The sequence below is a fragment of the Heteronotia binoei genome, chromosome 9, assembly GCF_032191835.1.
Source record: "Heteronotia binoei isolate CCM8104 ecotype False Entrance Well chromosome 9, APGP_CSIRO_Hbin_v1, whole genome shotgun sequence".
Taxonomy (NCBI): domain Eukaryota; kingdom Metazoa; phylum Chordata; class Lepidosauria; order Squamata; family Gekkonidae; genus Heteronotia; species Heteronotia binoei.
The window spans coordinates 46711808-46733319 of record NC_083231.1 but is presented as its reverse complement, the minus strand read 5'-3'; the positions used below and the strand labels follow the sequence as shown (position 1 = coordinate 46733319).

The following is a 21512-nucleotide window of genomic DNA, read 5'->3' as shown; positions in this document are numbered from 1 at the left end:
ATTTATTTATTTATTGCATTTATATCCCACCCTCCCCACCGAAGCAGGTCAGGGCGGCTAACAACATAATTAAATATCCACAATAAAACCATAAAGCAATACCTGTCAGAATCAAATTCTCTAAGTTTAAGGTATAGTGCTTGGTAAAATTTTTCCTGGTTTTCGTTAGGGGCATAAATATTCCCAAGAATTATTTTGAAGCCATTTAATTCCAACTCGACTATGATAATTCTTCCTTGTTCATCCGAATATAGGCAGCTAGACTTAATATGATGAGATACAAAAATAGCTACCCCCTTCTTTTTTTTAACAGGATCACATGATAAGTATAAAGTGCCCAATTTCTTGTTTTCCAAATACTTTCCATTATCTTTCTTAATATGAGTTTCTTGCAAACAGATAATTTGCGCACCAGATTTTTTCAGTTGCTGAAAAGTTCTCTTCCTCTTTCCGGGTTCATTTAAGCCATTGACGTTCAAAGAAAGTATTTTAGTTCCCATCTTAGAATTCATTTTGGTAGATCAATACTACCAGGTATCTTAGCTAAGTCTTTCCTGCTCTGGAGCCTAGTTTTGGCCTTCTCTGGTTTCTTTTTAGGAGACTCGTCATCTGTAGGTTTCTTAGCTCCTTCTACTTCTTGTTCTTCTCCTGACTCAGATCCATTTCGCTTCACGAACTCATCACAGAATTCTTCCATCTTTGCCTCTGTAGTGATGTTATATCTCTTGGCTTGGAATGTGAAAAAGAGGCCTTGCGGAATAAGCCATCTGAACTGAATGTCATGTTTCATTAACCAGGTAGACAATTTCTTGAATTTGAATCTCCGTTGTCGCACACTCCAAGGTATCTCTTTCAAAATTTTAATCTTTATTCCCTTCCAATTGATCTCACATTCTCTTGCTTTTCGCAGAATCCTTTCCGTGGTTTCTGGACGGATAAACTTCACATGCACCTCCCTAGGAAGTTTAAATTTTCTTGTGTAGTTTGAAGACACTCTTTTGGCCCAAAGGATATCCCTTGGGCCTTCTTCCAATAGTTCTTCTTCATCAACTATTAAAATATCTGTAATTTTACTGATTATGTCTTCCTCCTTTTCTTCTGGTAGGTTTTGAAAGCGGAGAATAGTTGCAGCCTTCTCCATTTCCAGTCTCATCACTCGTTCTTCCAACTCCATTAGTCCTGTTTGGTTTTCTCTGACTATATTGGATGTTTGTTTACCTTGATCTTCCATTCTCTCAACTTTAGCCGTTAAACCATGAACTTGTTGTGTGTTAGCTAACAGCTGCTTTTGGAACTCTACCAACTGGTCATTTGTTTTCTTGATCTGACTCATCAAGTCTGTTTTCAGCCCATCCAGAGCCTCTTGGTTCTGTTTGAATCCAGCTGTGACAGTATTCTGTAGTTTTTCCAAAGAATCTTGGTTGACAGAAACTGGAACTACCTTACTTCCCCCAGCAGAGGGAGTGCCTTGCAAATATTTTTTAATCTTTGTTTCCATCATGTTGATGGTAGCAGAGTCTTGCTTGTTATTTTACTGTACTCTCAATTCCTTAATTCATCAACAACAACCACCCACCTAATAATTTTAACCCAATTTTAAGGGATATATCCAAATTTCAATAACTCAATAAATCTATATGACAATAAAGTAATCAGTATTCAATAAGGCAATTCAGTAAGTACAGTCAGCAATTCAATAAGGCAATAGGGCAACCAATAATCAATAAAACAACAAAATGCAAGGTTTAGTTCAGTTCGTTTGAGGCAACACTTTGGTAACACAGTTATATAAGCTTAACAGTAGGCTATTAGTGATGAAGGGGGGGGGGTAATAACAAAACAATGGAAAAGAAAGAACACTAGTCCTGTTATTAAAAAACAAGAATAATGAATCTCATCTCGGCTTGGCTTCGCGAACGAAGATTTAAGAAGGGTGCAATAGTCCACGTTTGCTGCAGGCTCGCTGGTGGCTGACAAGACCAATGTGGGACAGGCAGGTCCGGCCACAGCGGCTGCAGGGAAAAGTCTGATTTAGGGTTGGTCCTGTAGCAGTGCGATTCTTCCTCAATCTCCTTTTGTCCTCAAGACCAGCTATGCGTGCGTTCTCAAAGGAAGAGACAGCCTGGTGGATGGTGTGCCTCCATGCTTTGCGATCTGAGGCTAGGTCATCCGCTATCGCACCGATGGCAGCCTGTTCAACCTGAGGCGACTAAAGGCACACTCCAAGACAATGGAAAAACTCATCCGAGAGCTACTGTTTGCTGATGATGCTGCACTCGTCTCCCACTCGGTATCAGCTCTGCAGCATATGACGTCCTGCTTTGCAGAGGCTGCCAAGCTATTCGGCCTAGAAGTTAGTCTGAAGAAGACAGAAGTTCTCCACCAGCCTGCACCCCAGGAAGATTATCACCCTCCCTGCATCACTGTGGGTGAATCAGTTCTGAAGACAAGAATAATGATTAATAAAATATTACACAGTCGTTCTCTCTCTTACTCTTTCTTCCTGCTTCCTTGTTAATAACTGATGTCCATTAACTTTCCTTCCATGTTCTAAGTTCTAAGATTTTTGTTTCTAGAGTTCCAAAAGTTCTGATACTCTGAAGGCTCAAAGAAAATCCAAAGTTCCTCAGAGATCTAAACGATCCTTGACTCTTGTACGCCAAAGGGTTAAGTAATGACCCAATTATACGTCTGATTCTATTCCAAGTGCTTGTCAGCGCCAACCCCAGTCTTCAGCGAAGGGCAGCCGCAGCCAAAGCCGCTCAGAACTGCCGCTTCGCCCTTTAAACCTTTCCCCAGAACGCTCCCATACACAAGGAGACAAAACTAATCCTCTTTGAAAGAAACTGATCTTCTTCGAAAGAAAGTGAAAAACAAAGTTGTTGCAGCCATAGAAGCAGTAGAGGCACAAACTGGATTAAGAAGGAAGAGGGGGGGGGTAGAATTCTTGGAAATACAGTCTGCCGCGGCTCATCTCCTACCCCTCCTGCGCTCTTCTTTCTGGAAGAAAACTTCCAGCACGTCCGCCATTACAGACAGTTTCCCCGTCGCTTTGTCTCCTCCCGCAGTTCTTTCGCCCCGACACCGATACCAGCCTCTTAGTCTCGTGGAGCTCAGAGATCTTTTCCTCCTGGTCCCCCAAACTCTCTCCTTCCCCTTCTGCTTCCCCTTCACAGCTGTCACAACGCCTCCTCCGCCGCTCCCCGTTGCTCACTCACCAAGCCTCCGCAAGCCGTCGCAAAGCCGCCATGCCACGTCAGCTGCTCACAACTTCGCCCAGCACACACAAGCCGCGCCGCAGCTCACCAGCCCCAGCTCTCCAGCAACCACCGCTCTCAGCTCGCCTTCCTCTCTCGTGGGTCGCCGTCGGTCTGCATTGATTTGCAAAGGTAACAGGGCCCCTCTGAAAAGACTCACTTCGGGATGTACTTAAGGGAGTTTCACTTCCTCTCCACACCCCCTTCTCCGGCGGCCCAGTTCGGCACCAGGGTGTTGAATAGGGTAGCGGTCAGGGGGAGAACTGGCACTGGTTGTGGAACCTCCGTTCCACTCCCACTTCCAGAAAGCCCCCCAGGCTTCGGAGCGTCCCCAGACAGCTCCTTAAGGAGTGCTTCCCAGCTGAGAAGCCCCCTCAACTACCCTTCAAACAGAGTTCCCTCTCAAGAAATGAAAGGGAGCTCCGCTTCACTCGGCCATCTTGCCGGAAGTCCAGGTATTGTATTGTTGGAGATTACAATGCAATATTTGACATCAAAATGGACAAAAAATATGATGATCCCATAAAAAAAAAGAAGAATCGGAACTTATTACCTAACTCTTTCCTGAAAATGGCTGAAGAATTAAACTTAGTGGATGCCTGGAGAACAAAAAATCCGAATACAACAGATTTTACTTTTTACTCGCATTCGCATAAATCCTGGTCCAGAATAGACATGTCATGGGTATCCTTGAGTATGATATTGTCTATCAATCAAGTTGACATTCTCCCTCAATCGTATGCTGATCATAGCCCAATTTTGTTAACTTTTCAGGAACAGTCAAGAAACCCTCGCTGGTCTTTAAATTTGCAAATATTAAAAGAAACTCAATTTTTGGAGGCAGCTAAAAAAGAGATTCAGGAATTCTTCAACCTTAACTTGGAGAAAGATACAAAGATGCCAGTCATATGGGATGCATTCAAGGCCTTTTTCAGAGGAGTTGCTATCAGATACTCAACGAAGAGGAAGAGAGAACAAAGAAAATCTTATAATGAACTTATAACAAAATTGAGTCATTATGAGAAACAACAGAAAACTGGTAACCCAAGGGAGGTAAAGGCCAAAATTATCTCGATCCAACATCAGATAAATATTCTTTTGGCAGAAGAAATTGAGAAGAAATTAAAATGGACAAGACAAAATTATTTTGAAAATGCTAACAAAGTGAGCAGATGGCTGGCCTATAGACTGAAGAAGGAAAAGGAGAAGAAGATTATAAAAATGCTGAAAAACGAAGTTAAGGAGGACGTGTTTCAAAATTCTCAAATGAAAGATATTATTCAAAATTTTTACTGGAATTTGTATAAGGAGCAAAAGATCGTATAGCTAAAACAAGAAGATTATATAAAGGGACTCGAAATGAGACGATTAACAAGGGAACAACAAGCAAGTTTGGAGAACCCCATCTCAATCCAGGAAATTGCTGATGTGATTAGAACTCAAAAAAGTAACAAGACTCCAGGTCCAGATGGCCTTCCGATTGAGTTTTTTAGAGCCTTTGAAGATTTATTATTGATACCCTTCAAGAAAGTAATTGAGAACACCTATGATACAGGCGAGATCCCAGATTCTTGGAAAGAAGCTCTGATTATGCTCATTCATAAAGAAGGGACTGATGCATCGGAAATTAAAAATTATAGACCAATTTCACTCTTGAATAGCGACTATAAGATCAGCAATATTAGCAAACAGATTAAAGAAAGTAATAGCTGGTTTAATTCATGAAGATCAAACGGGCTTTGGCCCAGGACGTCTAATGAACCAGAACGTGAGGCTACTTCTAAATGCGATTGAATATTACAGGGATCACCCTGATAAAGAATTTGCAGGTATCTTAGTCAATGCGGAAAAGGCGTTTGACAATGTTAATTGGAACTTTATTAAAGTGACATTGGCCGCGATTGGTTGTGGTGAAAGATATCGCAGAATGGTCGAAGCGGTTTATTCGAAGCAGGCAGCGAAAGTGAACTTCAATGGAGTGATGTCCGACTCAATAGAAATAGAACAAGGTACGAGGCAGGGATGCCCGTTATCTCCCTTGCTCTTTATTTTGACGTTAGAACCGTTAATCAAGAAGATTAGAGAAGATCCCCAAATTCAAGGAACTAGAATAAACAACATGGAATTCAAGACTTTGGCTTTTGCGGACGATTTAGTATTTACTTTGGAACAACCTATTTCTTCGATAGTTTTTTTGAAACAAAGATTGAGAGAATTTGGAGAAATATCTGGTTTTAAACTGAATGTTTCCAAGACTAAAATTTTAGCGAAAAATATGGTGAAAGCCCAAATTGAATCCTTAGAACAACTTTCAGGATTTAAGCATGAAAAAAAGATAAAATATCTCGGAATTTATTTGACAAGTGACTCAAAGACTTTGTATAGAGATAACTATGAAAAAATATTGAAAGAAATCCGCAATGACTTAATTAATTGGAAAGACCTTCAAATATCGTTTTTAGGTAGAATTGCCACAATAAAAATGAACATTCTTCCAAGAATTTTATTTCTCTTCCAAACAATCCCAATTATTTTACCCAAACTATTTTTCCAGCAACTTAATTCTATGACTAAGATGTTTATTTGGCAAGGCAAGAAGGCCAGAATAAAATTGAAAGTTCTACAAGACAGTAAACTAAGAGGCGGTCTTGCTCTTCCGGATTGGAACTTGTACTATAAGGCTAGTTGTATTGCCTGGTTAAGAGACTGGTGTAAGCTAGACAATAAAAGATTACTGACCATCGAGGGCGCGGGTCTGGGGGAAGGTTGGCATAACTACATGTGGTATCACACGCCTATAAAGACCGGCCGTTTCCTCAGGCACGAAATAAGAAGATCCTTGTATAAGACTTGGAAAGAAATCAAAGTACATTACACTTATACTCCAAAGTGGCTATCCCCGATAGAAGCCTTGACTCATCCTAATTTGTATAATTGGGATAACCCACAAGATTATGCCTATCTGTTGAATAATCAGAATGAGTTGATTGAGGAAGAGCTCTCTAAGCTAAACTGGAGGTTACAGTGTCAACTGAAATCAAGATTTCAGAAGGACAAGGAAAGGGGCTTTTCGAATAAGCCAATTGAATTCGATCTTATTCTAGAGACTAAAAAGAAGATAATCTCCAAGGTGTATGATTGGTTACTCTAAGTTAAGATGCAAGACGAAGTTGTAAAAGAAGCATGGATCCGTTGGCTGAAGGACTTCGGCTACAATATAGCCCTAGATGAATGGGAAAAACTATGGAAACAGAACTTAAAATTAATAAAACCAGCAAATCTCAAAGAAAATTTATATAAAATGGTATATAGATGGTACCTTACACCAGACAGACTGGCTAAAATCTATCCCACATATTCAAACAAATGCTGGAAGTGTCGTGAAGCTAAAGGGTCGTTGTTTCACATTTGGTGGCAATGTAAAGATGCAAGAAAATACTGGACCCAAGTTAATATATGGATTCAAAAAATCTTGAATATACATATTAACCATGTGCCAGAGTTGTATCTCCTGAACATTTGTAGACAAAACTTTCCTATGATAAAACTGAAACTGCTACTGTACATAGTTACTATCGCCAGAATACTTTATGCCAAGTATTGGAAGATTGACAGAATTCCTAACAGAGATGAATTTATTAACAAGCTGTTGGACGCCGCAGAATCTGATTTAATGTCCACAAGATTAAGAGATGGTAATGTCCAAAAATGCCAGGAGGAATGGGACCCTATTTATAAATGGGTTAAAAGTAAAGGTTTTGGCATGGAGTAACAATATTTTCCCTTTGTTTTGCAAACCCTCTCCATCTCCTAGTGTGTTTGAGTGGGTGGTTGTATAGTTGTTAGATTTATTATTGTGTTTTGAATGTACTGCGCATTGAAGTGTCATGAATGCTCTGTTTTTTTTCAATGTATTGCGCATTGATGTGTTCTTGAATGTTTTGTGTTTGTAATTTTGATAATGTTGATGGTATTTGTGCTTGTTCTATGTCCCTTTCTTGTGTGTCAATGTGTTTTCACTTTTTGTGTGTTAATTCCTTTTCTAATAAAAACCCTTTAAAATTTAAAAAAAAACAAAAAACCATAAAGCAATAAAAACAATTACAGTAAGATCAATTAAAATTAACAATTATACTTTAAATATTGAACAAATACTGAACATTGAGCAGAACATGTCGAACGTCTGAGGGAAAATTCAAAGACTGATTTTCCAGGCAGTCAGTCGTAGTAGTCCCTGGTCATGGTGCAGGACTTTGCCTTCCCGTTGGGAGATTAAATCCCGGACTTGGGGAAATCGAAGGAATACATTGTTCAAAAGAAGGAGGAGAGTGGTGAACCAAAGTTGACGGAGCCACCACGGAGTGATAAGAATACAGTTGGTCCGATTTAGTTTGATTTTCTGCAGTGTTCTTGTGATGAGAGGAATAGGTGGAAATAGGTAATGCAGTGGTCCCGACCACAGGTGGAGGAAGGCGTCTCCCGCGGATTGCGGGGATGGAGGCCGCAAGTGTAGAAACGCGGGCATTGGGCATTGTGCGGGGAGGCAAAGACATCTATTGCCGGAACCCCAAATGTTTCAAAGACTGTATGAAGATAATGGCGGTTGAGGGTCCATTCGTGGTCGTTCACGATGTGGTGGCTTAGTGTGTCTGCTTGAACATTTTGAATCCCCGGCAGATGCACAGCTGTCAGAAATATGTTGTGAGCAATGCTCCAATGCCATAGGGATAAGGTTCGTCTGCAAAGGCAGACAGAAGCAGTGTCTCCCTGACGATTGATATAGAAGACTGTAGCCACATTGTCCAAAGTGACCTGGATGTGTTGACCGTGAAGGGATGGCAGAAAGGACCTTAGAGCTCTGTGGACCGCCAAGAGTTCCAGACAATTGATATGGAGGGATTTTTCGTAGTCTGTTCACTGGCCCTGAATTGTTAGCATTCCGAAGTGAGCTCCCCAACCCCACTTAGAGGTGTTGGCTGTAACAATCGCAGACAGGGGTGACGGTATAAACGGCATTCCAGTCAGGAGATGGCGTTCTAACGTCCACCATTCCAGAAATGGAAGAATGTGGGATGGAACAGTGAGTAGGGTCATTTGGTGTTGTCAATGTGGGCGAAATGTCCGGACGAACTATAGTTGAAGAGGGCGCATGTGGAGTCTCGCAAAGCAGAGGACGGAGGTTGTGGCCACCATGAGACCCAACATTCATTGGAAGATGAAGGCTGTTTGAGTACGGTGCATAATGATAGTAGTGGCCAGAGATTGGACGTGGTGCACTCTGTCCACCTGGAGGTAGGCCTTGTGCGATAGTGTTGACAGGCGTGCACCTATGTACTGAATGTCCTGTGTAGGGATCAGGTTGGATTTTGTTAGGTTGACCTGAAGGCCTAGCGAAGACAGGAGAGACAGAATGGTAGAGATGTCCTTTTGGAGTTGCTCTTTGGATTGAGCCACAATGAGCCAATCATCTATGTAGGGGTATATGGAGATTTTTTTGTTGTTGGCGATGCGTCACTGCTACCACCGCCATGCATTTTGTGAAGACTCTTGGTGCTGTCAGTAAGTCGAAGGGGAAAGAGCAGAATTGATAGTGCTGGTCCCCGAGAGCAAACCTGAGGAATCTTCTGTGGTGATGATTGATGGGGAGATGGAAGTAGGTGTCTTGAAGGTCTATCGAAGCCATCCAGGCCTGCTCTGGAATCAGTGGTAGGATAGACTGTAGAGTGATCATACGGAATTTTTTGTAATGAATGTGTTGATTGAGTTTGCAAAGATTTAGTATAGGACATTGTCCTCCGTCTCTCTTTGGAACCAGGAAGTAATGGGAATAGAACCCTGTGTGATGGAACTGGTTCTATGGCCGCCTTGTCCAGCAAGTTGGCGATCTCTTCCTGGAGAGGGAGGGAAGGGGGAGTACTTATGAATTGGGAGAGCTTCGAACTCTAATGTAACCTTTGTGAATGATCGCCAGGACCCATGAATCCGATGTTATGGATTCCCACATGGGGTGGAATGGACGTAGTCTGGTGTTGTCTGTAGGATGTTGTGATAGGCTGAGAGGTGGTAGTAGAGAGTCAAAGAGACTGTTTTGAAGCCAGGGCCATCTTTTTTGTGGTTTGTGGATGGCCCTTTGATGGAAGGGTTGTTTAGCTGGAGGAGCCTTGCGTTTCCAGAAATCAGCTTGTCGAGGTGAGCGAGGACGTTTGTAGTAAGATGGTTTCCAGACTCTTTGTCGGTTGGGTTGAGACTGTTGTTGGTAAACTCCCAACCTTTTAGCCCTTTTCCTACTGTTTTGACAGTGGTCAGAATATCATCCGTTGTGGCATTGAAGAGGCCTTGACCGTGGAAGGGTAGGTTTTCAATTTTGAACTTCATGTCTGGTTGCAATGAAGAGGAGCGGAGCCAGGCATGACGGCGTAAGGCGATAGATGTGGCCATGGTCCTGGATGAGCAAGCAACTGCGTGGCGCACCGAATTGATTTGTTGTTTGCTCACTTGGGAGAGCTCCTGTAGGATATGTGATGCTTGCTTCTGTGCCATGTCAGGTAGAGAAGGGATCATTGTGGTAAGCTGAGACGTCAAATTAAAGGTGTAAGCCGAAAAATAAGTTAAATAATTATGAATTTTTGAAGTAGCAGTAGAGAGGGAGTAGATTTTTCTCCCTAATGTATCCAACTTCTTTCCTTCCTTTTCAGGTGGAACCAGGTGGCATGTTTGCTTAGATTTTGATGATGAATGTATCATCATGGAATTGGGTGCCGGATGGTTAAATAAAAACTTAAAATCTGGGGCATGAATCTTATACAGGGACTCAATTATTTTGGATGTAGGTGGAACTGATGCGGGCTTATCCCACGCCTCCTTTAAGCCTTCCAGATGGACCAGAAGCATAGGAGGGAAAGAGCATGCCAGCTGGTCTGCATGGACTAAATCATGGACTACGTCTGACACTCTAGGTATGTCAGTGGTGAGTTTTATATTAAGGGTATTAGCCATGTTGGTAAGTCCAAATAAACCTTGGACCCTTCTGATGGTGAGAGGTCGGCCGGCTTGGTAATGTCGGAGACTGGAGAAGGCGGTGCGGAAGCTGTTGACTGAGAAGAGTCAGCCAGTCGTCTATGTACGGATAGATAGATACTTTGCGTTGACGTAGTGCTGCGGCCACCACCGCCATACATTTGGTGAAAACTCTCGGTGCCGTCGAGAGACCGAATGGGAGGGAGCAGAATTGGAAATGTTGATCCCCGATGGCAAATCTGAGGAATCTTCTGTGATGGTGGTTGATGGTAATGTGGAAATAGGCATCCTGTAGATCTATCGATGCCATCCAGGCTTGTTCTGGGATGAGAGGCAGAATTGACTGGAGGGTGATCATGCGGAATTTCTTGTAAGTGATATGGAGATTGAGTTTGCGGAGATCGAGGATAGGGCGGAGACCTCCGTCTCTTTTCGGCACGAGAAAGTAGCGGGAGTAGAACCCGGTCCGGTGATACTGTGGTGGTACCGGTTCTATCGCACCCTTGTCCAGCAGGGTTGCGATTTCTGATTGGAGCGGTATGGATGGTGGCGTGGTGAGAAACCTGTGATGTTTTGGGGTGGACCTGAATTCTATTGTGTAACCCCTGTGGATGATCGCCAGGACCCATGAGTCTGATGTTATGGACTCCCATCTGGGGTAAAAGGGTAGAAGACGGATGTCTGAGCGAAGGTTTGGCTGAAGTCGGATGTCTGGACGTCTCGGAGGGGTAGGGGAGTCAAAGAGGCTGTTTGGTGGTAGGAGTGGTCTTCTTCGATGTTTGAGGGCGAGCCCTTTGTTGAAAGGGCTGCTTGGATTGGGGAGGCTTGTGCTTCCATCCTTCTGGTTGTCTTGGAGATCTCGAGTTCTTATAATAGTATGGTCTCCAGTTTCTTTGTTTGTTAAGTTGAGTTTGAGGCTGGGTGACCCCCAGTCTTTTGGCCCTCTTACGGCTGTCGTCTACGTTTGTGAGGATGTCATCTGTGGTAGCATTAAACAAGCCAAGGCCGTCAAAGGGCAAGTCCTCAATTTTAAATTTAATGTCCGGTTGGAGCGATGAGGATCTAAGCCAGGCATGTCTACGGAGAGCTATAGCTGAGGCGAGAGTCCTGGAAGAACACTGGGCAGCGTGGCGTGCTGTGTTAATCTGATGCTTGCTTACTCTGGCAAGCTCTTGCAGGGCATTGGCAGCTGGTTTCTGTGTCGCCTCAGGTAGAGAAGGAATCAAGGTGTTCAAATAAGATGTTAAATTAAATGCATAGGCGGAGAAGTATGCCATGTAATTATGGATCTTAGTCGTGGCAGTGGTGAGGGAGTATATCTTTCTGCCGATGGTATCCAGTTTCTTGCCCTCTCTCTCTGGAGGCACAGGGTGTCTGGTTTGTTTGGATTTGGAGGAAGAATGAACTATCATGGAGTTCGGTGCAGGGTGGTTAAACAAAAACTTTGATTCGGGAGCATGGACCTTGTATAGGGCTTCAACCTTTTTGGAGGTTGGTGGTACCGATGCTGGCTTATCCCAAGCTTCCTTGAGCGTTTCAAGATGGACGGGAAGCATGGGGAAAGAGGAGCCTGCAGGAAGGTCAGCATTTACTAGGTCGTATACAACGTCAGAGACCCTGGGAGCATCGGAGGTGAGCTTGATGTTGAGCGAGTTGGCCATATTAGCCAGAAGGTCTAAGTAAGATTTAGGGCCTTCAGAAGGCGACAACTCTGCTGGTTTAGCTATGTCGGAGAGTGGAGAGTGTAGGTCTGAAGTCGACGATTGAGATGAGTTGGATTGTTCCGCTTCGGAGTCGACATCGAGATCGTGGTCCAGTGGTTTAGGCGGAGGCTCTGGAGGCTGTTGCTTGGAGGCGGCAGAGGCAGATCTCGCCGGAGAGATCAGTTTGGGTTTAGAGGCATGGTGAACTGGCTCTTCTCGGTATCGAGGGTGATCCTCGTAATAGGAGTAGCGTCTGTGTGGAGAAGGTTCCTGATATCGAACCCGATCCTCTCTATAGGCTCGGTCACGGTATCGAGGAGAGTCATGTCTGAAATCCTCACGGTACCTAGGGTCAGCCCGACGGTAGGTGTCGAGAGAAGGAGACCTTCGATGTCTCCATCGATCCCGGGGAGACGGTGATCGAGACCCTGAAGGGGAATAGTAATAGTAACGTTCCCTATGGCGACTTCGGGATCGTTGTGTTCGAGGACGGAGTGGTATTTCCTTCGGGGTCGAAGGTTCTCTGACCAAGGAATGAGCTGACAGCGGTTGCAGAGGAACTTCTCCAAAGGAGCGAGCATCGAGTGCATTAAGGTGTTGGCTTTTAGGCGAGATGGGCGAATCAATGTCCAGTATCTTCTTGGGCGGAGAGTCTTGTATCGAAGGTGATTTGGAGGAGATACAAACGATCACTAGTGGAGTAATGGCTGGGTTCGAAGTCGACTTCGAGCCTGGCGTGATCGGGATCGAGGCGGTGGAGCTCGTCATCGGATTCGAAGCCGAAGGCCTAGGGTCGGAAGACTTATGGCTGGTTTTAGGCTTCTTCGGAGGCTTGAGGCCGGTCGAGTCGGTATGAGTCGAGTCTGACCGATGGCGCTTTTTGACGTCATCGGATTTTTTGGAATGTTTCCCGGACTTAAGCTTACAGGGAGCCTGTGCCACAGAAGCTGCCGGCTGCGCCATCCCCGTAGTAGGCAGGGGAGATGGCGTAGATTGTTGTGCCGCGTGAGACATGGCTGGCCGGAGGGAAGATTCCAGAAGATGGCTCTTGAGCCGCGCGGCGCGATTTTTACGGGCCTGCTTGCCGAACTGACTGCAGTGCAGGCAGGTATCCGTGCAATGTGCCTCGCCGAGGCAGAATAGGCACAGGGAATGGCCATCTGATGACGGAATTTTAGAAGAGCAGCGAGTGCAGCGTTTGAAAGTGACTTTGTCTCTTCCTTCCATCCGCCCGGAGGGGAAGGGGAAGGGGGGGGAAGAGGAAGGGAAAGATCGAAATATAGTAAGAATTTTTTTATATATATACGATACCAGAAGACGAAGCAAAGAGGTGAAGAGAAGCTGAAGAAAGCTGAAGAAGGACGTTGGAGGGAGATTGCAATGAAGAAGCAGGAGACTCAACGAGGTAGGTATGATCCGGACGGCAGTAAAGAAGAAACTGAGTGGGCTAGTGCCTCCCCCTCGTCCAGGCATGCGCAGACGATGCCTCCTCCCCAGGACGAGGGGAAGACGCGCCAAAATTAACACTCAAGATTGCTTTGAATTCTCCGAGGTCGGGCCCGATCCTGCGGATTACCCCATATGTGGGACTGCACAGAGACCACGAAGAAGATCAGAAAGTTCCCGATTTTCACTCCTCTTGCCCCCCCTGCCTTGACAACCGCCCCAACCAGGCTCCTACGGGCTGTCCTACTCAAGGAGACCTCCAAAAACTGTACGGTCGGCCTGTTCCCTGTGCTCTTGGGTTTTGAAGAAAATAAAAAAGACTATTACTAGTAACATATGTTAGATGCTAGGAATAAGTTTTGTTTTCCCTTGTGCAGCTAACTCTTCAAATTATGTTAAGTGTCTAAAAAATTCCTGTCCTTAGCCATGCCACAAGAAAGGGTTTTAATTATAAAGATCAAAATATGGAAATATTTATGCCTCTTTTTCCCCTGCACATTTCAAAGAGAACAGTGATACCCATTTGATTAACCAAGAGAGTCAAATTTGATTAACCAAGTGAGTATGGTAATTTGGGTTATTAGGATACCCTAAAAATCCCCTGTGCAGTAATCAGATTTATTTTCTGGTTTCTTATTACCCCAAATAAAGCTGTTTAAATCTGCAGCTTTTGCAGTTTCTTATCTTGTAATTGTAATATCAATTGGGTCATTAGTAAACAAAAAGCTTATCTTTGGAAATATAGACATTTTTATAATATTAATTCTTTTTAGAGATGAGATGTTCTGTTTTGACCATGTATCTATTTTGTCATATTTTCAGAAATTAATGAAATAAAATTATATTTTAAGAGAACTTTATTATCTGTAGAGATTAATTTCTATTTAATTCCCCCCCACACTTAATTTGTCTGCATAGCTTGCTTGCCCTCAAGTCTTCTTTATTAAGCCTGAAAAACAGATATTCTGTCTTATCTACATCAAGTTTTTAACCAGGTATTGACCCATACTGATCAAATATTTGTTTTAATCCTTTTTCAGATTCTAGCATGGCAGTTAGAATTATGAATCACCTGCATATAAACTGATGTCATGATAACATCCCTTCATTTTCACATCCTGAATGTTTTCTGACTGCTTCAGCATCAAAGCCAAAGGTTCACCTGCTGATACAATTAGCAAAGAAGACAGAGGCCAACCAGCCTTGTCTAACTCCCCTTTTAATCTCTATTGTTTCGGATAGATTATTGTAAATTGCTATTTTAGAGAATGAACAAATCTAAATTAACTCCATCCACAGGTCAGTGTTGGAAAATATCTTGGGACTTTGGCGGCAGATCTGGGAAAGACCAGAGTTTGGGAAAGGGAGGGGACTCAGCATGGTTCTATGTAGGGACGTGCAAAAAAAAAAAAAAATGGAATTACACGGATTCGGAAGTATACGGGGGGAAAAAATCGGAATCCCATATATTTTGAATTCCGTAGTCGGAATAGCCGCATATACGGTAGATGTGCGGCTATTTCTGAATATACGGCCCCATTATATCCTATGGGCCATTGAAATCAATGGCAAATAGGGTATATTTGAAGCTTCCTGGAGGGGAGGGGGTTTGAGGGAGAGCCCCCAAATTTTCAGGGGACCTGCAGGGGACTCTCCCCTACAAACCCCCCAAGTCCCAAAAAGATTGGGCCAAAGGGTCCCATTCCAGAGGCACCCAAAGAGGGTGCCCCTATTCCACCATTATACCCTATGGGCCATTGAAATCAATGGAAACATAGGGCATAAGTAGAGGCTACTGGGGGGCAGGGGGTTTGAGGGAGAGCCCCCAAAACTGCAGGAAACCCACAGGGGACTCTCCCCTACAAAACCCCCAAGTCCCAAAAATGTTGAGCCAGGGGGTCCCTGTCTTTGGGCTTCCCAAAAGGCCCATTGCCAACAATGATGGGAAAAGCCCAATTAGCCACTTCCTCCACTATAATTGCTGTGGGGAAAGTGGCTCTGGCCAGAGGGGGGTTTGAGGGAGAGGCCCCAAAACTGCAGGCAGCTTCAGAGGACTCCCCAGCATGCAACCCCCCCTGACCCCAAAAGACTGCACCCATCTATGGGCACCCCAAAAGGAACACTGCTCCCAATGCTGAGAAAAAAACCAATTAGAGCCACTTCCTCACTGTAATTGCCGTGAGAAAAGTGGCTCGGGGAGCAGGAGGTTTTGAGGAGAGCCCCCCAAACTGCTGTGCAGCTTCAGGGCACTGTCCCACACAAAACCCACAAGGCCAAAAAAAAAAAAAATTGGACCAGGGGGTCCAATTCCTGGGGCACCAAAGCCAAACCTAACTTCACACCAGATAATCTCTATAGGACCCTAATGCAATACTTCCCTCTATCTACTCTATGAACCCTGCAGGCCTGGAACCAATATAAACCCAGTTGCCAATGTCACTGCCACACAAAACACAATCTGCTCAAGGTCTGCTCTGCAGACCTGGCTGCAGCAAACCCAGATGCCAGCTCTCCAGGTCTGCCCCAAACAACTCGGGGAGAGCTGGCCAAGCACAACAAGCCTGCTGGTTCTGGGTCTCTCACCCAGGTGCCAGCTTCCCTGCCATAGAACACACAATCTACAGATGCCAGCTCTCCAGCCCTGCCCCAAACAACATGGGGAGAGCTGGCCAAGCACAACAAGCCTACTGGTTCTTGGTCCCTCACCCAGGTGCCAGCTTCCCTGCCATAGAACACACAATCTACAGATGCCAGCTCTCCAGCCCTGCCCCAAAGAACACGGGGAGAGCTGGCAAAGCACAAGAAGCCTGCTGGTTCTGGGTCTCTCACCCAGGTGCCAGCTTCCCCCCCCCCTTCAAAACCAGAACCAGGAAAAGGGACAACAGGAGAAGGCAAAGAAAATCAACTGTTAAAAAGTGGCCTTTTAAACAATGAAAATTAGGCCAAACAGCAGCCCTCCCAAGAACCAGAAGAGAAAAGGAGCAACAGCAGCAGAACACAGCAGCAACAAATCAAACACAGAATCCTTTTAAAAACAGTAAAAAACTTAACTTTTAACAATACAGGAACTTTATCAACCGCCCCCCCCCAAAAAAAAAACCCTTCACCTTAACCCCAAGAAATCCAAGCCACCCAAATCAGGAAAAGTAAAAGGACACTGCACTTTTAAAAGTCCTCTCACTAAAGTAAGATATGAGCAAACTGGCAAACCCCACCCCACCCCAGGCCCCCTCCCCAAGCAGAAACCCCTAACTCCCTAACCCCAAATGAGCTACCCACCACCACCACCCAAATCTGGATAAGTAAAAGGACTCTGAGTCTTAAAAAGTCTTTTACCAACTAAAATAAAAACAAGAACCCCAAGACTGTCTTACCTTGTCTTGTCTACTCCAGGGAAGTCTGGTAAGGCTGAGAGAGAAAGCAGCAGCAGCTGAGGCCAAGGGCCAGCCAGCAGCAGAGCACAATCTCTCACACCAACACACACCAACACAGCAGCACTGCTCTGTGATTGGCCAGACAAAAGAACAACATTGTTGCTGATGGCTGGAGGATCAGCTACACAAAAGCCCTTCAAAACATGCATTTGCAATGCATTTTGCAAATGCATGCTTTGGATTGGCTGCTGAGGTTCCTCTTCCCCTCCCCCCTCTCGTGATCCCAGGGAGGCTATGGGAGAGGTGGGAAAAGGCTACCAAAGGCGAAAAAGGAGGCAAGCAGCTCCCCTGAGGCTGCAGAAGCCCCTTTCCCGCCTTTTGCATTGAATTCCATATACTTCTGAATATATATACGGAAGTATATGGGGAGCCATACTCGGCTCCCGCATAATGGACCCCAATTGGAATCGGCTGCAGGCGATTCTGTATACAGCCGAATCAGTGGTGATTCAGCAGCTGATTCGGTTCGGCTGAAATGAACGCACGCCCCTAGTTCTATGTCATAGAGTCCACCCTTCAAGCAGCCATTTTCTCCAGGGGAGGTGATCTCTGCCAGCTGGAGATCAGTTGTAAAAGCGGGAGATCTCCAGGCCCCACCTGGAGGCTACCAATCCTATTCAACAGGTGAAATAGCTACCAAAACCACATTTTCTTAAACATTCTATTAATTTCCACTTGATCAAATGCTTTTTCAGCAGCAAGAGAAAAAGTGGCTTGTTTCTGTTCTTTTAAAATAGATTCTATCAGATTTAACATTCACTAATGTTTTAAAATGACAGGAATAAATCCTGTTTGATCTTCTAATATGTATTTGGTAATCACAGCTTTTGATTGAGATGCTAAAATTGGTGCTAGTATTTTATTGTCATAGTTTAATAAACTGACTGATCTATAAGAAGTAGTAAATTGAGGGTCTTACCCCAGTTTGTGAATTACAATGAGTCTATTTCCATACCTTTATCACAGCATTCCATCCACGTGCCAAAGCAAATATTCAGTGCTGCCATTTCAGCAGTACATTTCACCAGTGCACTTTGACAATTTTTCAGAAATTCCTGCAGGCACTTCATGCCAGAGGTCATATTCTCTTTAATTTTTTCTTCAATTGTCACTGAAAGTACAGCCCAACGACGCTCTTCTTTTTTGTTTTCTTCAGCTTGTCTCCTTTTCTGATTTTCCTCAACAATCATTTCTGCTTTTGTCTTCTGTATCCAAAAAGAATAACATAGCATCAGTACAATGCTTTTGCTGTATTTTAGCTCTATGCATGTGAGTCTGCTTAAAAAAAATGGTAGAAGTAGCTAACCCTGGTTGTAGACCAAGACCAGTAGGTTGATAGACAAATCTTCACTGGTATATAGAGCTCTAGACATCCAAAGGTCAGAGCTCACTTACATATTCTAGCTGTAGTACTCAGAAATTTCTGGATTAATAAAATATTGGTGTCCGGGAAGGGGTCATGGCTAGGGGTGTGCAAAAAAATCAGTACATTGAACCCCAAAAGTATCTGTATCTTCCAATATTACTGAATCCCAATATTTGTATGGGATTGGAATTTGGGACTTTTTCAGAAAACATGAAATTTTTCAGCTGCATTATAACCTATGGGGATTGTTGGTATAATGGAAAATCAATCTGGGGATATCTGGAGTTCTGTGGCTGCAGTCACTTTAAATCCCTTCTCCAAACCATGCTGTCACAGCCATGGGGCCTGGAGGAGAAGGCGTTTAAAGAGACCATTACCTAACATTGCCTTTTCCAAGTGTGCAATGGCAAAGCAACTCAGTAAGTGAACTAAGGAATCACTAGTCACATTGTGCTGCCATCTCCACCATGGCAGTGGGGCTTGGAAGAGTAGGCATTTAAAGAGACTATGGTCTCTTTAAATGCCTACTGCCTTTCCAAGTGCAGCAGCAGTGCAACTCAGTGAGTGAAATCAGAAGGCATATACCTTCTGAGTTTACTAGCCAAGTTGTGCTGCTGTCCCAGCACAGGACTTGAAAGAGTGGGGATTTAAAAAGACCACGGTTTCTCTAAATGCCTATTGCCTTCTCCAAGTGTGAAACAGCAATGTGACTCAGCAGCGTGACCAGCCAAGTCATGCTGCCACTGCCATGGCACCAGCAGGGTTTAATAATAATAATACATTTCATTTATATCGCGCCCTCCCCGCCGAAGCAGGCTCAGGGCGGCTTACAACATGAATTCAATATACAATAAAATCATATAATTCAATAAATACTACATTATAAAACCATCATTTAAACCCACATTTACTAAAATTACATTTATGGTGTTATAATTATAGCTCTTTAATTTAATGACGGCTACGTCTACAGCGGATCTATCTTGGTACAATGTTAGGCAAAGGCCATCTTAAAAAGAGTAGTCTTACAGGCCCTGCGGAACTGATCTAGACTCCGCAGGGCCCGTACTTTGTCCGGAAGTTGATTCCACAGGTGTGGAGCTGCGATGGAAAAGGCCTGTTCCAGTGTGTTCTTCAATTTGGCCTCCTTCGGCCAAGGGATGTTCAGCAGGTTCTTTCCTGCTGACCTCAGTACTCTCTGGGGTTCATATGGAGAGAGACAGTCCCTCAGGTAGGCAGGCCCTCGACCATATAGGGCTTTAAAGTAATAACCAGCATTTTGTAATAAACCCAGTACACAACTGGCAGCCAGTGCAGCTTGCGCAGCCTCGGCTGTATGTGCTTCCATTTCAGGAGCCCTAACAACAGCCTAACTGCTGCGTTCTGCACCAGCTGCAGCTTCCGGGTTAGGCACAAAGGCAGCCCCATGAAGAGGGCATTACAGTAATCCAATCTCGAGGTGACCATTGCATGGATCACTGTTGCTAGGTCCCGGCGCTCGAGGAAGGGGGCCAACTGCCTCGCCCATCTAAGATGAAAAAATGCAGACTTGGCAGTGGCCACTATCTGGGCCTCCATTGACAATGAAGGCTCCAGTAGGACCTCCAAGCTCTTGACCCTGTGCGCCACTTTCAGTTTGAAGGAGAAGGCATTTAAAGAGACCACTATGTCTTTAAATGCCTTTCTTGGTATAGCTGTATGCTTCCAAATAAAAGCAAAAAAAAAAACTTTGGGGGGGGGGGTCAGCTATATTGGTAGCCAAATGCAGAATACCTGAAAAACATTGGTAAGGGTTTTTGTTTTGTTTTTTTGCTCGGATAAACAGAATGCACACCCCTAGTCATAGTTCAATAGTACAGCATCTGCTTAACATGCAAAAGGCCCCAGGATCAATCCCCTGTGTCTCTGTTTAAAAGGATCAGGTAACAGGTGATGTAATTAAAATCAGTACATATACATTAAGGAAATAAATAGGACAGTTAAAAGTTGAAAAGACAACATAAAACCATGGATAATAAGCACATACATAGAGACTATTTATGGCTCTTACATGCATTTTCTTGCTCTTTTTGGCATCAGTATAAACCTTCTTTGGGTTATCTGCCCGAGTAACAATTGTTTTTGATTTGATACCTTCCAGTGATTGCCCATAAAAACGCTGAAATGTTTGCAATTGTTGTCGTTTTCGTAGAGCCCATGGGTCGTTGGCTGCTGAATCAAAACACATTAATGGAGTTGTACACAAGTAGCCCCAATTCTTATAATGTTACATCTCCTCTAGAATGTGATCTCAGCTAGACTTCAGTGAAACATCTGGTTTTCCCTGTTTTGTGGCTCCAGTTCATATTTCCCCTACTCTTACTATTTTCCAACTTGTAATATGAATTGTATCTCCTCCTCTCTTGACTTGGCAAAAAGCCTGATCCATCCCATGTCACATCATATCCAGCCCAAGACAAAAATCTCTTTGCTCACAACCAAGACCTATATGCTCTTTGCTCACAACCAAGACCTAGATGGTCTTTGCTCACAACCAAAACTGCAGCCCCAAGTGCTATGATTCAAATGGAACAAGACACTGCCAGGTCCAGATCACCAACTGAGAACTAATGTAAGCCAAGAAAACCTAGTTTATCAGGAAGATGAGCTATAAAGAGTGAAAAGGAAGCCAGCCTGCAGAGTCCATGGCACCCAATATAATGTCACCTATTTATGGTGTTATCATGCAGAGTTGTGTGTTCTTTCTTTGCCTGGAAATTTTTTTTTTCAGTCTTGGCACAGATCTCTGGAATGGAGTTCTAGAGGAGTTCAATGTTCATGAAAAGATGTCCTTTTGCTGAAACTGCCGTTGAGATTGTTGTGGAGAGACACTATTAAGGGAATGATTTTAGAGTTGACTCCCCATGTTTCTACTTATGTTTGTATAATTGTCTATTGCAGCGGTGTCAAACATGCAGTCTGCAGGTCTAATTCTGCCCCCCGAGGGCTCCAATTAGGCCTGCCAGCAATGGCCCTCGTCTGCTTCCTTCTTCCTTACCTTTCTTTGGTCACTATTTTTGTGTTTCTCGCCTGCTTCCTTTAGTTGCTATTTTTGTGTTTCTCCCTGTGATACAGCCACGTCAAGCAGCCTCTTGATCTTTCCACCTTCTCCCCTCCCCTTTTCCCAAGGGAGGAGGAGGAGGAAGAGGAACCTCAGCCAATGGATGAGGGCCACGCTTTTGGCATCCCTGGTTTATTATTAGTTGCCTTGAAACAGGACATTTTCAGATTGGGCTTAATGAAAGCTATC

General features: G+C 44.1%; 1 protein-coding gene across 1 annotated transcript in view; it reads right to left on the bottom strand.

Annotated features, from left to right (window-relative positions):
• The window catches only part of DDX60 (DExD/H-box helicase 60), a 150529-nt gene that overhangs the window by 98323 nt on the left and 30694 nt on the right, over nucleotides 1-21512 (bottom strand). Inside the window, exons 13-14 of the mRNA XM_060246552.1 lie at nucleotides 20274-20431; nucleotides 17813-18062 (exon numbers count right to left, since the gene is read on the bottom strand). Coding sequence (XP_060102535.1) covers nucleotides 17813-18062; nucleotides 20274-20431 — 408 coding nt within the window. The remainder of the gene's footprint in view (nucleotides 1-17812; nucleotides 18063-20273; nucleotides 20432-21512) is intronic.